The following is an 18,359-nucleotide window of genomic DNA, read 5'->3' on the forward strand; positions in this document are numbered from 1 at the left end:
ATGGCCCCTTGGGCTCTTTTTTCTGGCCCTCCTCTCGCCATCCTACTCTTCCTCCCTTCTCTCTTTTCTTCCTTCCTTCTCCCCCCCTTCCTTTCGTACCTCCCTCTTTTCTCTCCTTCCTTTCCACCCTTTCATTCTCCTTCTTTCCCTTTTTCCTCACTCCTGCCTTCCTTCCCTCCCTTTTGTCTTTCCTTCCTTCTCTCTCTCTCAATTCCTTTCCACCATTTCATCCTTCCTTCCTTCTTTCCTTCCACATTCCCTCCCTCTCTTCCCTTCCACCCTTTCCTCCTCCCCTCCCTTTTGTTTTTCTTTCTTTCTTTCCTTCTTTCTTTCTTTCCTTCCTTTCCCTTCCCTTCCCTTCCCTTCCACCCTTTCCTCCTTCCCTCCCTTTTGTCTTTCCTTCCTTCTCTCCTCCCTCTCACCACACCCTTTCATCCTTCCTTCCTTCCTTCCTCCTTTCCCTTCCCTTCCACCCTTTCCTCCTTCCCTCCCTTTTGTCTTACGTTCCTTCTCTCTTTCCTCCTTCTCGCCACTCCCTTCCATCCTTCCTTCCATCCTTCCTTCCTTCCTTCTCTCTCTTCCACCTTTCTCTCCTTCCCTCCCTTTTGTCTTTCCTTCCTTCCTCCTTTCCCTTCCCTTCCCTTCCGCCCTTTCCTCCTTCCCTCCCTTTTGTTTTTTCTTCCTTCTTTTTTCCTTCTTTTCTTCCTTCCTCCTTTCCCTTCCCTTCCCTTCCCTTCCACCCTTTCCTCCTTCCCTCCCTTTTGTCTTACCTTCCTTCTCTCTTTCCTCCTTCTCCCCACTCCCTTCCACCCTTTCATCCCTTCCTTCCTTCCTTCCTTCCTTCCTTCTCTTCCACCCTTTCCTCCTCCTTTTGTTTTTCCTTCTCTCTTTCCTCCTTCTCCCCACTCTCTTCCACTCTTTCATCCTTCCTTCCTTCTGCATTCCCTTCCTTCCTCCTTTCCCTTCCCTTTCCTTCCACCCTTTCCTCCTTCCCTCCCTTTTGTCATTCCTTCCTTCTCTCATTTCTCCCTCCATTCCCTTCCACCCTTCCTTCCATCCTTCTCTCCCTGTCTTCCTTCTCTTTTTCCTTCCTCCTGGGGAGATGTTTACCTGGGAGAAGCGAAGGCAGAGAGGGAATATGAGAACCATGTTCCAAGATTTCAAAGGGTGTCTCTCCCATGGAGGAGGAGGAGGAGGAGGAGGAGGAGGAGGAAACGCACTTTCTGCTACTCTAGAGACAAGGGCGCAAGAAGGGAGCAATCGTTTCAAATGGCAGGGAAAGGGAAAGATGAGGAAGAACTTCCTGAGAGTAAGAGCTGTTGGAGAGTGGCCTAGGCTGCCTGGGAGTGTGGTGGAGTCTCCTCTGGAGGCTTCTCCACAGAGGCTGTCTATCGGGAGTGCTTTGACTGTGCTTTTCTGCATGGCAGGGGGTTGAACTGGATGGCCTTTGGGGGTCTCTTCCAGCTCTAGGATTCTATATCAGGAGTAGGCAATACGGGGTCTCATGGAGACACTTTCCCTCTCCTGTCCACCATCTCATCCTGACCAAGGCCAACCCTTTTGGGATCCAAACGTTTCCTGTCATTCCAAAAGAGAAGAGGAAGGGGAGGAAAGGGCAGAGAGCCCACCCACCCACCCACCTCCTCTCCAACCCACCCTGCAGCCCCCAAATTAGAAAGTTTGCCTATTTATTTATTTATTTATTTATTTATTTCGGTTGCTTCTACCCCGCCCTTCTCACCCCGGGGGGGGGGGGGGGTACTCAGGGCGGCTTACACAAGCAAGGCACAATTCGATACCCGCATTACATACAGCAAGTTAACGACAACAATTTAGCAGTGACAACAATTAACAGAACAGTAATTATAATCGGCAGAAAACAACCATAAAACCAGTAAAAGCAGGTAAAAACAGTAAAAGCAATACAAACCTCATTGCTGGTCAGCGTTTCACAGTCTCAATAGTTTAAATTCCAATTTCCATACCTTGTCGGTCCTATCCATCTGGTTTCCATATTTAATTGTCAGGATGCCCAAAGGCCTGGTCCCATAGCCACGTCTTTACCTTCCTCCTGAAGGCAAGGAGGGATGTTGATGCCCTGATTTCCCCCGGGAGTAAGTTCCACAGGTGGGGAGCCACCACTGAGAAGGCCCTGCTCCTCATCCCCAACAGCCTCACTTGTGATAGCGGTGGGGTCGAGAGCAGGGCCTCCCCGGATGATCTCAAATTCCGGAATGGGACGTAGAGGGAGATAACGTTCGGACAGATACGCTGGACCGGAACCGTACAGGGTTTTGTAGGTCAAAACCAGCACCTTGAATTGTGCTCGGAACTGAATCGGCAGCCAGTGGAGCTGGCACAGCAAGGGGGTGGTGTGTTCCCTGTATGTCGCTCTGGTTAGCAATCTGGCTGCCGCTCGCTGGACCAGTTGAAGTTTCCGAACAGTCTTCAAGGGCAACCCCACGTAGAGTGCCTTGCAGTAGTCTATACAGGATGTAATGCTACCCCTCTATTCCGCTTTGGTTAGACCACATCTGGAATACTGTGTCCAATTCTGGGCACCACAATTCAAGAGAGATATTGACAAGCTGGAATGTGTCCAGAGGAGGGCGACTAAAATGATCAAGGGGCTGGAGAACAAGCCCTATGAGGAGCGGCTTAGGGAACTGGGCATGTTTAGCCTGAAGAAGAGAAGGCTGAGAGGAGATATGATAGCCATGTATAAATATGTGAGTGAGAGGAAGCCACAGGGAGGAGGGAGCAAGCTTGTTTTCTGCTTCCTTGGAGACTAGGACGCAATGGAACAATGGCTTCAAACTACAAGAGAGGAGATTCCATCTGAACATTAGGAAGAACTTCCTGACTGTGAGAGCCGTTCAGCAGTGGAACTCTCTGCCCCGGAGTGTGGTGGAGGCTCCTTCTTTGGAAGCTTTTAAGCAGAGGCTGGATGGCCATTTGTCAGGGGTGATTTGAATGCAATATTCCTGCTTCTTGGCAGGGGGTTGGACTGGATGGCCCATGAGGTCTCTTCCAACTCTTTGATTCTATGATTCTATGTAACAAGAGCGTGGACCACTGGTCAAACAGGGATGTGTTATTGCCCCAACTTTATTCTCCATCTTCATCGCTATGATACTTCACCTTGTTGACGGGAAGCTTCCCACCGGAGTGGAAATCATCTATGCCTGGGTTAGACCTTCTGAAGCCCACAAACATTTCAGGAGAGGAAATATTTTAGAACATGGGTGAGTGAAACCATGGATAAGGGGGATGTATTGTATACAAAAGAGAGTGGACGCTTGTCATGACATCTAGGAACCTTGGACAAAACCAGTCATGCTGCTGGGCAGGATCCTAACGCCTGCCATTTAGGTTTACAGTACTTCTTGAGTTTGTTTTTATGCAAAAGTTAAATAGGAATACTATGAAAACTTGTCATTTTTAGTTTTGTCCCCCAAAGGCTGACGATTAAACTCGCTAATGATGGACTGACTTCTCTGGAGAACCATCTGCTTATCACGGTCACCTTGTTGGGTTTTTTTTCCATAGGGTGTCCCAGGTTCTGGTGCCCTTAGGGCAGTGATGGGCAACCTTTTGAGCGCGGTGTGTCAAAATTCACCAAAAAACTGGGCATAATTCAGGTGGTGTGTCACTTCAAGAAAAAAACTATAATTTTGCAATATTTAGTTTAAATAACAAAAAAATATATAATTGTAATTCCCAGTTTCTCTCTTATCATGTTGTTCTACCTCTATTTACGTAAATAATATCCTTTTGGGGGTGTTTAATAAAAATATAATTTAAAAAACCCAACAAAATATTATTTATTTTTAATTTAATTTAAATGTATTTCTAGCATTTAATATGCTGTTTAATGTATTTCTAATAATAATAATGCAATAATAATAAAGTAACTTTGCAAAATAATATTTTGATATTAAATTTACCATTTCATTTAAGGCATATATATATATATATATATATATATATATGGCATATATTAAAAATATTAAAAATACATTAAATTAAAATGCATTAAATTAAATGTCAAATTAAAATTAAATTTACCATTTCATTTAAGACATTCTGAAATATTTGAGTAATATGGCAAAGTAATATTATTTATCATTTAATTTAATTTAAATATGTAACTCCTAATATTTAGGAAAAAAATGCAAAATAATATTCGTTTACTTAATAATTAAATAAACCAATATTATTTTGCAATCTTACCTAAATATTAATAATTAAATATTTTTGCAATGTTTCCTAAATACCCAGGAATGTTTGAAGTGGGCGGGCCCTTCTTTCCAGGTGGCCAGTGTGTCAGTACTGTCACGCGTGTCATAGGTTCGCCATAATTGCCTTAGGGTAATGGTATTGGGTTAAGAGTGGATTGGTCTTTGAGGGCTAGTTATGCAGGGCGGTTTGGGGTAAGCAAGAGAATACTAATGCTATCGGGTAAGGTGCAGCAAAGCGGCTCCTCCATGATGACATGATGGCAACAGTCTCGGGCAGAAGTGGCTCCCAAAGTGACCCATTTAAGGTGGAATCAGGTGTCAAAGAGGGAGGTGTTATTGCCCCAACTTTATTCTCCATCTTCATCGCTATGATACTTCATTTTTTTTAACGGGAAACTTCCCACCGGAGTGGAAATCATCTATTGGCAAGCTAATGAACCTCAGCAGACTGAAAGCCAAAACCAAGGTTACAACAACATCTGTTATAGAACTCCAGTATGCTGATGACAATGTCGTCTGTGCACATTCAGAAGACCTGCAAGCCTCAGCAGACTGAAAGCCAAAACCAAGGTTATAACAACATCTGTTATAGAACTCCAGTATGCTGATGACAATGTCGTCTGTGCACATTCAGAAGACCTGCAAGCCTCAGCAGACTGAAAGCCAAAACCAAGGTTACAACAACATGTTATAGAACTCCAGTATGCTGATGACAATGTCATCTGTGCACATTCAGAAGACCTGCAAGCCTCAGCAGACTGAAAGCCAAAACCAAGGTTACAACAACATCTGTTATAGAACTCCAGTATGCTGATGACAATGTCGTCTGTGCACATTCAGAAGACCTGCAAGCCTCAGCAGACTGAAAGCCAAAACCAAGGTTACAACAACATCTGTTATAGAACTCCAGTATGCTGATGACAATGTCGTCTGTGCACATTCAGAAGAAGACCTGCAAGCCTCAGCAGACTGAAAGCCAAAACCTAGGTTACAACAACATCTGTTATAGAACTCCAGTATGCTGATGACAATGTCGTCTGTGCACATTCAGAAGACCTGCAAGCCTCAGCAGACTGAAAGCCAAAACCAAGGTTATAACAACATCATGTTATAGAACTCCAGTATGCTGATGACAATGTCATCTGTGCACATTCAGAAGAAGACCTGCAAGCCTCAGCAGACTGAAAGCCAAAACCAAGGTTACAACAACATCTGTTATAGAACTCCAGTATGCTGATGACAATGTCGTCTGTGCACATTCAGAAGAAGACCTGCAAGCCTCAGCAGACTGAAAGCCAAAACCAAGGTTATAACAACATCATGTTATAGAACTCCAGTATGCTGATGACAATGTCATCTGTGCACATTCAGAAGAAGACCTGCAAGCCTCAGCAGACTGAAAGCCAAAACCAAGGTTACAACAACATCTGTTATAGAACCCCGGTATGTTGATGACAATGTTGTCCGTGCACATTCAGAAGAAGACCTGCAAGCCTCAGCAGACTGAAATCCAGAACCTATTGCAACCCAGATCAGGAAACAAAACCATAAGATTAAATCCACCACACTTGACTGTGGTAAAAAACAATCCTTTTTATTGATGAAAAAATGGTTACGAAATAGAGGAAAATGCAAAGTCAAAAAGCCACAGTAAAACTCAGCAGTCAGGAAAATCTCTGAACTAGATCAAAAGTCCAAAAGCAACACTATAGAAAACCTGGAACCTGTTAGGATCTCACTAACCGTACTTGAAACTAGAAGCCTCTGGGAATGCAGGCCATGGGAAACGGGAACTCAGCCAAGGTAATGTCTCAGTCTAAACGATGCTTGATCTGACAAGACAGCCCGGGGGGGAGACACTTTAAACTAAAGAAACTGTTTCGGGACATGCCTCCAGGCTTGGAAGCCTCCTTCTGCTTTAATCTACTTGACCTTCGCAGACTCTGTGATTCACTCCTGTTTTCCCAAATCTGCCTTCTTCTGTCCTCATTAAAAAAGGCAGGTGTTAACTCCTCTGGAGAGGTATCACCGCTTGACTCTGAAACATGCTCATCAGGATGTTTAGTTTCACTTTCCCAGCCACTGCCCTCAGAATCAACAGTTTCCAAACCATCAGGGAAAAATACATGTTCAGTAGCCTGTTCAGTTGCATCAGGAAATACAATCATAGAATCAGGTTCAGGTTCACGCAGAGGCTGAGGGTCAGGTTCACACAGAGGCTGAACCCCAACAAAACCAAGGTTACAACAACATCTGTTATAGAACTTCAGTATGCTGATGACAACGTCATCTGTGCACATTCAGAAGAAGACCTGCAAGCCTCAGCAGACTGAAAGCCAAAACCAAGGTTACAACAACATCTGTTATAGAACTCCAGTATGCTGATGACAACATCATCTGTGCACATTCAGAAGAAGACCTACAAGTCACTCTAAACATCTTTGCAGAAGCATACGAGAAGCTCAGCCTGTCATTGAACATCGAGAAAACCAAAGCGCTCTTCCAGCAGTCACCGGCCAATCCCTCTCCAATGCCAGAGATACAGTTTAATGGTGTAACATTAGAAAATGTAGACCATTTCCGCTAATTTGGCAGCCACTTCTCCACAAAAGTCAATATTGACACTGAAATACAACACCACCTGAGCTCTGTGAGTGCAGCATTTTTCCGAATGAAGCAGAGAGTGCTTGAGGACCGGGACATCCGTAGGGATACTAAGGTGCTTGTCTATAAAGCTATTGTCCTCCCAACCCTGTTATATGCCTGCGAAACGTGGACTGTCTACAAATGTCACATGCAAGTCCTGGAACGATTCCATCAGCGCTGCCTCTGGAAAATCCTGAAAATCTCTTGGGAAGACAAGCGGACAAACGCCAGCATGCTGAAAGAAGCAAAGACCACCAGCATTGAAGCGATAGTCCCCCGTCATCAACTCCACTGGACCGGCCACGTTGTCCGGATGCCTGGCCACCGCCTCCCAAAGCGGTTGCTCCGAACTCAAGAATGGAAAATGGAATGTTGGAGGACAGGAAAAGAGATTTAAAGACGGGGCTCAAAGCCAACCTGAAAAACTCTGGCATAGAGAACTGGGAAGCCCTGGCCCTTGAGCGCTCCAGTTGGAGGTCAGCTGTGACCAGCAGTGCTGCAGAATTTGAAGAGGCACGAATGGAGAGCGAAAGAGAGAAACGTGCCAAGAGGAGGGCGTGTCAAGACAACCCCGACCGGGACCGCCTTCCACCTGGAAATCAATGCTCTCACTGCGGGAGAAGATGCAGGTCAAGAATAGGGCTCCACAGTCACCTACGGACCCACCCTGGAGGATTATCCTACTCGGACAACGAGGGATCGCCTAAGTAAGTAAGTAAGTAGCAATGGGGAGCCATGCAAAGCAGTGTGGAGCATTGCAATCTAGGTTCATCTATATATATCAAAATGGAAAGGGTGTTCAACGGGACAGCAAAACGCGAACACCCCCCGATGAAAACTCACCAAATTTGCCGTGCACATACCTCAACCCACAAGGTATGCACAACACTCATCAAAATTCCAAACAACATTTCAACAAACTCACAATTACAAAAACCAACTGAGCATGCGCAGTGCCCAGGGGAGGAAGTACCCACGCAATGCACTCTGGGAACTGTAGTTCTAGAACGTGGCCTGGTTGCTGGGGTCAGGATGCTGCGCGAATGGAGAAAGGAAGGAAGGAAAGAAAGGAAGGGAGGGAAGTTGAGAAGGTATATGAAAGAAGAAACGTAGGAAAGAAAGAATACAGACAGAGAAGGAGGATGGGAAAGAAGGGAGAAAGGAAGGAAGGAGGAAAGAAAAGAAAGATAGAAAAAAAGAAGAAAGGGAAGGGGAAGGGAAGGTGTCAAAAGGAAGGAAAGAAAGAAGGAAGGAAGAAAGGAAGGGGAATTTGGGAAGGGGAAGAGAGGGAAAAAAGCAAAGGAAGAAGGGAAAGGGAGGGAAGAAAAGAAAGAAAGAAAAGGAAGACTGGAACTCTGCACCAGAGTGTGGTGGAGGCTCCTTCCTTGGAAGCTTTTAAGCAGCGGCTGGATGGCCATCTGTCGGGGGTGATTTGAATGCGGTGTTCCTGCTTCTTGGCAGGGGGTTGGATTGGATGACCCATGAGGTCTCTTCCAACTCTTTGATTCTATTGATTCTATGATTCTGTGAGTCAAGAGCGAAGGAAGGAAGGAAAGAGATAGAGAAGGAAGGAGAGAAAGAGGAAGGAAAATAAAAAGGGAGGAGGAAGGAAAGAGGAAGAGAAGGAAGGAGGAGAGAAGGAAAGAAAAAAAGGGAAGGGAGGAAAGACGGCGCAAATGAAGAAGAGAAAGAAGGAGAGAAAGAGGGAGGGAAGGAAAGAAATAAAGAGAAGGAAGGATGGGAGCAAAAAGCTAAGGAAGGAAGTAAACAGGTAGAGAAGGAAGAAAGTAAAGAAGAAAAGGAAATGAAGGAAGGAGTGAAAGAAGGAGAGAAAGAGGGAGAGAAGGTTGGCTACAGCAACGCATGGCGGGTAAAGCTAGTAATCTATAATTTGGGCTTAGACTAGTGTTTCTCATCATGGTGGTCCCTGAATTTGGGTAGAGGGCAGATGTTTCCAGTGGGCACACAACATGCCATAGTTCCTCCATCTCTGCTAGCTTAAGGGACATTGTCTTAGGCTATTTTCCTTCATTTTCCTTTCTGTTTGAAGGACAAAGCTGAGGACACAGACCACAGGAGGGCTCCGTGAAGCTGCAAAGAGTCCATGTTTGTTTATTAACCTGAGTATTACAAAGAGAAACATGTACACGGTATAAAAATGAAAGACAGCGCATGAGAAGTACAAGTACGACACATCCATAAACTGTCCACGTTTCTTTGGGCACGGAGATATCGATAATAATTTGACAGCTTGCGAGGGGGGAAAAAAATTGTAAAAATGTTCTCTTGCTCCACCAAAAGAAAATCATTAGGCCTGGGTAACAACGCAAAAATTTGTTTCTAAAATCGATTTGTATTTGGGGGTTTTTTTTGTTTCGATATTTAAAATAATTACAAAACTTTCCCAAAAAAAAGTTTCGGTATTTACAAAATTTCGTAAATATTTACAAAACATTTTGTAAAGATGGCGCCCTTTTTTTTTCAATATTTTAAAATATTTTTTAAATTTAATTATTAATTTAGTAGAATAGGGATTAATTATTATTAATTATTATTAAGGAGGGAAGGCAGGCACTCACTCTGGCGGGCCCTCTCGCTCGCCCCTCTCGCTCCAGCAGACAAGAGTTCTTCCTCCCACCCTGAACATTATTCCACAGATATATCAACCCCACTTGCCTAGTTTCCAACAGACCTCACAACCTCTGAGGATGCCTGCCATAGATGTGGGTGAAATGTCAGGAGAGAGTGCTTCCGCCCCTCTCGCTCGCCGCTCGCTCGCCCCTCTCGCTCACCGCTCGCTATTATTATTAATAGGCAATGCTAAGCAAGCTGGCCAATTGCAACATTCAGGCAGGAAGCAGCCAGACCATGAAGCTGCAAGGCCATTCGATGCTCATCAAGCTGGCCAGCTGCAACATTCACGCTTGCCTCCAGCAGACAAGAGTTCTTCCTCCCACCCTGAACATTATTCCACAGATATATCAACCCCACTTGCCTAGTTTCCAACAGACCTCACAACCTCTGAGGATGCCTGCCATAGATGTGGGTGAAATGTCAGGAGAGAGTGCTTCCGCCCCTCTCGCTCGCCGCTCGCTCGCCCCTCTCGCTCGCCCCTCTCAGCAAGCATCGGCAGGCGGCCATCTTACGTATTTCCGAAATGGACGGAAATACAAAATTTTTTGGCGCCTGCCGTTTCGATATTTAAAAACACTTCCAGGTTAAAAAAAATGTTTTGTAATCGTTTCGTAATTCAAAAATTAACGAATTTTTTAACGAATTACGAATTAACGAAACGAATTGACCAGCCCTAAAAATCATACAAAGTACATTCAAATATTTAAAAATTGGTTCTTGGAGTGGCCGAGGAGAGGAAAATAGTGATTTTTTATTTTGGAGCTCCAATCCAGACTCTGCTTGTGTTGCATTTTCAAGAGAGATCTGAATTTGTTTGGTTGGTTTTTTAAATAAACTTATTTAAATTAAAAGTACAAAATTGTCTGAAACCACATGAGGCATGCAGCCCGGCACTGACACGTTTTGGGGGAACATGCGGGCAAAGAGCGGCGGATCCCACCCTACGCTGGTTCGGAATTGATGGGCGGCAAGTTCTGCTGCTTGAAGTACTGGACCACTTGCTGCGGGAGCTCCGCCAGGACCGCTTTGGCCAGGGTCTCCTTGGGGGCCTGAAAAGACAAGAAGGACAGTATGGACCCAGTGGACATCAAATTGAAGAAGGAGATGAAGCAATGATTTCAAACTGCAGGAAAAGAGATTCCACCTAAATATTAGGATGGTCAGAGCTATCTGCAAACTTGATGATCCTGCCTTCTAGCCCTTCATCTAAGTCATTAATAAAGATGTTGAACAGGACCGGGCCCAGGGGGGAACCCTGCAGCACTCCACTTGTTTGCAGACCGCTTCCTTAACAATCTTTTCCAGAATCTTGCCCGGTATCGACGTGAGGCTGACCGGACATTGGTCATTGTTTGGGTCATCCTTTTTTCCCCTTCTTGAAGATTGGGACCACATTGGCCCTCCTCCAATCTGCTGGAACTTCTCCCGTTCCAGCAGATTGGAGGAGGGCCAATGTGGTCCCAATCTTCAAGAAGGGAAAAAAGGATGACCCAAACAACTACCGTCCGGTCAGCCTCACGTCGATACCGGGCAAGATTCTGGAAAAGATTGTTAAGGAAGCGGTCTGCAAACACTTAGAAACAAATGCAGTCATCGCTAATAGTCAACATGGATTTATCAAAAACAAGTCATGCCAGACTCATCTGATCTCTTTCTTCGATAGAGTTACAAGCTGGGTAGATGCGGGGAATGCCGTGGATGTAGCGTACCTGGATTTCAGGAAGGCCTTCTTTGACAAGGTCCCCCATGACCTTCTGGCAAGGAAACTAGTCCAATGTGGGCTAGGCAAAACTACGGTGAGGTGGATCTGTAATTGGTTAAGTGGACAAACACAGAGAGTGCTCACTAATGCTTCCTCTTCATCTTGGAAAGAAGTGACAAGTGGAGTGCCGCAGGGTTCCGTCCTGGGCCCGGTCCTGTTCAACATCTTTATTACTGACTTAGAGGAAGGGCTAGAAGGCATGATCATCAAGTTTGCAGACGACACCAAATTGGGAGGGAGAGACAAGACTCCAGAGGACAGGAGCAGGATTCAAAACGATCTTGACAGATTAGAGAGATGATGGGCCAAAACTAACAAAATGAAGTTCAACAGTGACAAATGCAAGATACTCCACTTTGGCAGAAAAAATGAAATGCAAAGATACAGAATGGGGGACGCCTGGCTCGAGAGCAGTAGGTGTGAAAAAGATCTTGGAGTCCTCATGGACAACAAGTTAAACATGAGCCAACAATGTGATGTGGCGGCAAAAAAAGCCAATGGGAGTTTGGCCTGCATCAATAGGAGCCTAGTGTCTAGATCTAAGGAAGTAATGCTACCCCTCTATTCTGCTCTGGTTAGACCACACCTGGAATATTGTGTCCAATTCTGGGCACCACAATTCAAGAGAGATATTGACAAGCTGGAATGTGTCCAGAGGAGGGCGACTGAAATGATAAAAGGTCTGGAGAACAAGCCCTATGAGGAGCGGCTTGGGGAACTGGGCATGTTTAGCCTGAAGAAGAGAAGGCTGAGAGGAGATATGATAGCCATGTATAAATATGTGAGAGGAAGCCACAGGGAGGAGGGAGCAAGCTTGTTCTCTGCTTCCTTGGAGACTAGGACGCGGAACAATGGCTTCAAACTACAAGAGAGGAGATTCCATCTGAACATTAGGAAGAACTTCCTGACTGTGAGAGCCGTTCAGCAGTGGAACTCTCTGCCCCGGAGTGTGGTGGAGGCTCCTTCTTTGGAAGCTTTTAAGCAGAGGCTGGATGGCCATTTGTCAGGGGTGATTTGAATGCAATATTCCTGCTTCTTGGCAGAATGGGGTTGGACTGGATGGCCCATGAGGTCTCTTCCAACTCTTTGATTCTATGATTCTATGAAGTGAGACCTCCTTTTTTGGAAAGTTTTGAATCAGAGCCTGGATGGCCATCTGTTGGGAGTGTTTTGATTGCGTCTTTCTGCATGGCAAAATGAATGATGTCCTTGGGGGTTCTCTACCAGCTCTTAAGATTACTTACTTACTTATTTATTTTATTTATTTATTTCGGGTACTTTTACCCCGCCCTTCTCAACCCCCGAGGGGGGACTCAGGGCGGCTTAAAAAAGGCACAATTCGATGCCTATACAAATCTACACATAATGTACAAAACCATAGTTAAAACAATTATCACAGTTAAAACAATCAATATACAACATCATATAAAACTATTCACGTGCTCAGCATTCGTCTTTCAGAGTTCCAAATTCCATTCCATTAGTCATTTCCTGGCCATTCTCAAAGTCCTTTCTTTATCTGCCCGATTGTCCGAATGCCTGGTCCCAAATCCATGTTTTCAGTTTTTTCCTGAAGGAGAGGAGTGAGGTCGCAGATCTAATTTCCCAGGGGAGCGAATTCCACAGGTGGGGGGCCACCACTTAGGCGATCCCTCGTTGTCCGAGTAGGATAATCTTCCAGGGTGGGTCCGTAGGTGACCTGCATCTTCTCCCGCGGTGAGGGCATCGCTTTCCAGGTAGAAGGCAGTTCCGGTTGGGGTTGGCTTGACGCACCTTCCAATTGGCACGTTGCTCTCTTTCACCTTCAATTAATGCTTATTTAAATTCTGCAGCACTGCTGGTCACAGCTGACCTCCAGCTGGAGCACTCACAGGCCAGGGCTTCCCAGTTCTCCGTGTCTATGCCAGAGATTTTAAGGTTGGCTTTGAGCCCATCTTTCAATCTCTTTAAAGAACGTTTTCTTTAAACGGCCCGGAAATTCCAGTTGGTACAGCGGGCGGCGGCCAGGCTGTTACTGGTGCTCCTTACAGAGAGAGGTCAACCCTCCTGTTTAAGGAGCTCCATTGGCTGCCATTCATTTTCCGGGCACAATTCAAGGTGCAGTTGCTTACCTACAAAGCCCTAAACTGTTTGGGACCCATCTACCTCCGTGACCGCATTTCTATATACGAACCCACACGATCTCTTCGTTCATCTGGAGAGGCCCTGCTCACGATCCCACCTGCTTCACAGGCGCGATTGGTGGGAACGAGGGACAGGGCCTTCTCGGTGGTGGCCCCACGACTCTGGAACTCCCTCCCTAAGGATATTAGGCAGGCCCCAACATTGGCAGTCTTCAGAAGAAGCTTGAAAACGTGGATGTTCCCAGCGTGCCTTCCCAGAATAAGGAATCCTAAGCAATATGCCCTTAATGCACCTTATGAGAGATTTAGAATTTTCACATTTGGCCCTGCCTCATGTTTTTAAATGTGTCGTGTTATTATTGTATTGTTTTGCTTCTTATGAGTTATTTGTTGCTTTTGCTGTTGTTGTTTTTTTATGACGTTGTTGGGCTTGGCCTCTTGTAAGCCGCACTGAGTCCTGCGGGAGATGGTAGCGGGGTATAAGAACAATAAATAAATAAATAAATAATTTTCCGTTCTGGCACATTTCTCTCTTTCGCCCTCCACTCGTGCCTCCTCGAATTCTGCAGCACTGCTGGTCACAGCTGACCTCCAGCTGGAGCGCTCAAGGGCCAAGGCTTCCCAGTTCTCAGTGTCTATGCCAGAGATTTTAAGGTTGGCTTTGAGCCCATCTTTAAATCTCTTTTCCTGCCCGCCAACATTCTGTTTTCCGTTCTTGAGTTCGGAGTAGAGCAGCTGCTTTGGGAGACGGTGGTCGGGCATCCGGACAACGTGGCCGGTCCAGCGGAGTTGATGGCGGAGGACCATCGCTTCAATGCTGGTGGTCTTTGCTTCTTCCAGCATGCTGACGTTTGTCCGCTTGCCTTCCCAAGAGATTTTCAGGATTTTTCGGAGGCAGCGCTGATGAGTTGCATATGACGTCTGTAGACAGTCCACGTTTCGCAGGCATATAGCAGAGTTGGGAGGGGAATAGCCTTATAAATAAGCACCTTGGTATCCCTACAGATTTTTTTGGTCGTGTCTCGAGCGACTTGAGAAAGTGCAAGTCGCTTCTGGTGTGAGAGAATTGGCCGTCTGCAAGGACGTTGCCCAGGGGACAACCGGATGTTTTGATGTTTTTATCATCCTTGTGGGAGGCTTCTCTCATGTCCCCACATGAGGAGCTGGAGCTGACAGAGGGAGCTCATCCGCCTCTCCCCGGATTTGAACCTGCGGCCTGTCGGTCTTCAGTCCTGTCGGCACAGGGGTTTAACCCACTGCGCCACGGGGGCTCCTATCCCTACAGATGTCCCGGTCCTCAAACACTCTCTGTTTGAGGGGCGTTGTTTGCTCCAGTAAAGAGCCTGGCTGCCACCCGTTGTACCAGTTAGAGCTTCCGGGCCGTCTTCAAGGGCAGCCCCATGTAGAGCACATTGCAACAGTCCAATCTGGATGTAACCAATGCATGGACCACGCTGGCCAAGTCAGACTTCACGCATGAGTTTGAGTTGTGCAAAGACCCTCCTGGCCACTGCTGACACCTGAGCATCAAGTGACAGCGTTGAGTCCAGGAGGACCCCCAAGCTACGGACCTGCGTCCTCAGGGGGAGTGTAAGCCCATCGAGCACAGGTTGCTACCCAATACCCTGGTCGGCCCCACAACTGACCAGGAGGACCTCTGTCTTGTCTGGATTAAGCTTCAACCTGTTAGCCCTCTTCCAGTCCATCACAGCTGTCAAGACACCTCTCCACCAAAGTCAACATCGACACCAAAATACAACACTGCCTGAGCCCTGCGAGTGCAGCATTTTTCCGAATGAAGCAGAGAGTGTTTGAGGTACATTCGTAGGGACACCAAGGTGCTTGTTTATAAATCTATTGTCCTCTCAACACTGCTATACGCCTGCGAGATGTGGACTGTCTATAGACGTCACATGCAACTCCTGGAATGATTCCATCAGCGCTGCCTCCGGAAAATCCTGCAAATTTCTTGGGAAGACAAGCAGACAAATAGCGTGCTGGAAGAAGCAAAGACCACCAGCATTGAAGCGATGGTCCTCTGCCATCAACTCCCCTGGACCGGCCATGTTGTCCAGATGCCCGACCACCGTCTCCCAAAGTTGCTCTACTCCGAACGCAAGAACGGAAAATGGAATGATGGTGGACAGGAAAAGAGATTGAAAGACGGGCTCAAAGCCAATCTTAAAAACTCTGGCATAGACACTGAGAACTGGGAAGCCCAGCTGGAGGTCAGCTGTGACCAGCAGTGCTGCAGAATTTGAAGAGGCACAAATGGAAGGCAAAAGAGAGAAACGTGCCAAAAGGAAGACGCGTCAAGCCAACCCCGACCGAGACCGCCTTCCACCTGGAAACCGATGCCCTCACTGCAGAAGAAGATGCAGATCAAGAATAGGGCTCCACAGTCACCTACAGACCCACCAGAACACTGATCCTGGAAGTCTATCCTCCACGGCCAACGAGGGATTGCCTAAGTAAGTAAGGTCTGGGAGGCTTCCTTGAAGTTTGGTGGAAATGAGTAGTAGAGTTGGATGTCATCTGCATATAGATGGCACCCAACTCCAAAACTCTGGATGACCTCACATCTGGGGACCCACAGGTTGAGAACTATTGACCTAAGGAGTATCTCCAGTCCATTTCACACTTGGTGTGCAGCACAAGATACTTGGAAACCAGCCATTGCAAAGCAATTGGCAAGGAGGCCATGGGCATCTTGGGAAATCAGGTCAGGAGGGGGGGACGGACGACCTAATATCCCTAGGCAGGGAGTTCCACAGCTGAGGAGCCACCACAGAGAAGGCCCTGTCTCTCATCCCTGGTCATGCTGAAGTTCCAAACGCTTGCTCAAACAGCCAGGTTTTAACTCTTTTTCGAAAGCTGAGGAAGGAGGATGCTGATCTAATATCCCTAGGCAGGGAGTTCCACAGCTGAGGGGCCACCACAGAGAAGGCCCTGTCTCTCATTCCTGGTCATGCTGAAGTTCCAAACGCTTGCTCAAAGAGCCAGGTTTTCACTCTTTTTCGAAAGGTCAGAAGGGAGGAGGCCGATCTAATATCCATAGGCAGGGAGTTCCACAGCTGAGGAGCCACCACAGAGAAGGCCCTGTCTCTCCCTGGTCATGCTGAAGTTCCAAACGCTTGCTCAAAGAGCCAGGTTTTCACTCTTTTTTGAAAGGTCAGGAGGGAGGAAGCCAATCTAATATTCCCTAGGGAGGGCTGATCTAATATCCCTAGGCAGGGAGTTCCACAGCTGAGGGGGCCACCACAGAGAAGGCCCTGTCTCTCGTCTCTCGTCATGCTGAAGTTCCAAATGCTTGCTCAAAGAGCCAAGTTTTCACTTTTTCGAAATGTCAGGAGGGAGGAAGCCAATCTAATATTCCCTAGGCAGGGAGTTCCACAGCCGAGGGGCCACCACAGAGAAGGCCCTGTCTCTCGTCCCTGGTCATGCTGAAATTCCAAACGCTTGCTCCAAGAGCCAGGTTTTCACTCTTTTTTGAAAGGTCAGGAGGGAGGGGGCCGATCTAATATCCCTAGGCAGGGAGTTCCACAGCTGAGGGGGCCACCACAGAGAAGGCCCTGTCTCTCATTCCTGGTCATGCTGAAGTTCCAAACGCTTGCTCAAAGAGCCAGGTTTTCACTCTTTTTCGAAAGGTCAGGAGGGAGGAAGCCAATCTAATATTCCCTAGGGAGGGCTGATCTAATATCCCTAGGCAGGGAGTTCCACAGCCAAGGGGGCCACCACAGAGAAGGCCCTGTCTCTCATCCCTGGTCATGCTGAAATTCCAAACGCTTGCTCAAAGAGCCAGGTTTTCACTCTTTTTGAAAGGTCAGGAGGAAGGGGGTGGAGCTAATATCCTTAGGCAGGGAGTTCCACAGCCGAGGAGACACCACTGAGATGGCCCTGTCTCTCGTTCCTAGACCAAGATAGAGAGCAGGGTCTCCTCAAACTATCTCAAGTTTCTGGAAGGTTCATATGGAGAGATGCGTTCGGATATGGAGCTTTTCCCCATCCCAATATTCTGGAACTAACCAATGTCTGGCAGGGAAACGTTGTCAAGGAGGGCACTAATTGTCAAGGAGAGCCTAATTTCTTGCAGACTGACCGAGCCATCTCCCTCCCCTCCAATATCGCCTCCCGTACTCACGCTGCGAAATTCGCGGAAGGGCACGAACTGGACGATGTCCCGCACGGCCTCTTCTCCGGTGTAAGACCTGAGCATCCGGTTGTCTCCGTCCAGGAACTCCATGGCGACAAAGTCGGCGTTCCCTACGCCTACGATGATGATGGACATGGGCAGCTTGGAAGCCTGGACGATGGCGTGCCGGGTCTCGTCCATGTCGCTGATGACGCCGTCCGTGATGATCAAGAGAATGAAGTATTGCTGAAAAAGGGAGAGCAAAAGGGGAACGCCGCAGATATAGAGTATCTGGACTTCAGGAAGGCTTTCGACAAGGTAAACAGATTAGTAGGCAAAACTACAACTAGGTGGATCTGTATAGAATCATAGAATCATAGAATCATAGAATCAAAGAGTTGGAAGAGACCTCCTGGGCCATCCAGTCCAACCCCATTCTGCCAAGAAGCAGGAATATTGCATTCAAATCACCCCTGACAAATGGCCATCCAGCCTCTGCTTAAAAGCTTCCAAAGAAGGCGCCTCCACCACACTCCGGGGCAGAGAGTTCCACTGCTGAACAGCTCTCACAGTCAGGAAGTTCTTCCTAATGTTCAGATGGAATCTCCCTCTGTAATTGGTTAAGTAAACAAACCCAGAGGGTGATTCTCCCCAATGCTTCCTTCTCTTCATCCTGGAAAAAGTGATGAGCGGAGTGCCATCAGCAGGGTTGACCTTGAGTTTGGGAGTTGTAGTTCACCTATATCCAGAGAGCACTGTGGACTCATGCAATGATGGATCTGGACCAAACTTGGCACACATACCCAATATACCCAAATGTG

At 46.9% G+C, this 18,359-nt stretch overlaps 1 protein-coding gene across 4 annotated transcripts in view; it reads right to left on the reverse strand.

Moving 5' to 3' along the window:
• Positions 1 to 10,169: 10,169 nt before the first annotated feature.
• CPNE2 (copine 2) overlaps positions 10,170 to 18,359 on the reverse strand; it is a 144,483-nt gene continuing 136,293 nt past the window's right edge. For 2 of the 4 annotated variants that reach the window (XM_067470996.1, XM_067470993.1), the window contains 2 exons: positions 17,548 to 17,784; positions 10,170 to 10,570 (listed from right to left, as the gene is read on the reverse strand). In XM_067470996.1, the coding sequence (XP_067327097.1) occupies positions 10,463 to 10,570; positions 17,548 to 17,784 (345 nt within the window). In that variant the 3' untranslated portion in view covers positions 10,170 to 10,462. The remainder of the gene's footprint in view (positions 10,571 to 17,547; positions 17,785 to 18,359) is intronic. The other 2 variants (XM_067470995.1, XM_067470994.1) reach the window with 1 other exon arrangement.

Source organism: Anolis sagrei, chromosome 8 (assembly GCF_037176765.1).
Source record: "Anolis sagrei isolate rAnoSag1 chromosome 8, rAnoSag1.mat, whole genome shotgun sequence".
In the NCBI taxonomy this organism is placed as follows: domain Eukaryota; kingdom Metazoa; phylum Chordata; class Lepidosauria; order Squamata; family Dactyloidae; genus Anolis; species Anolis sagrei.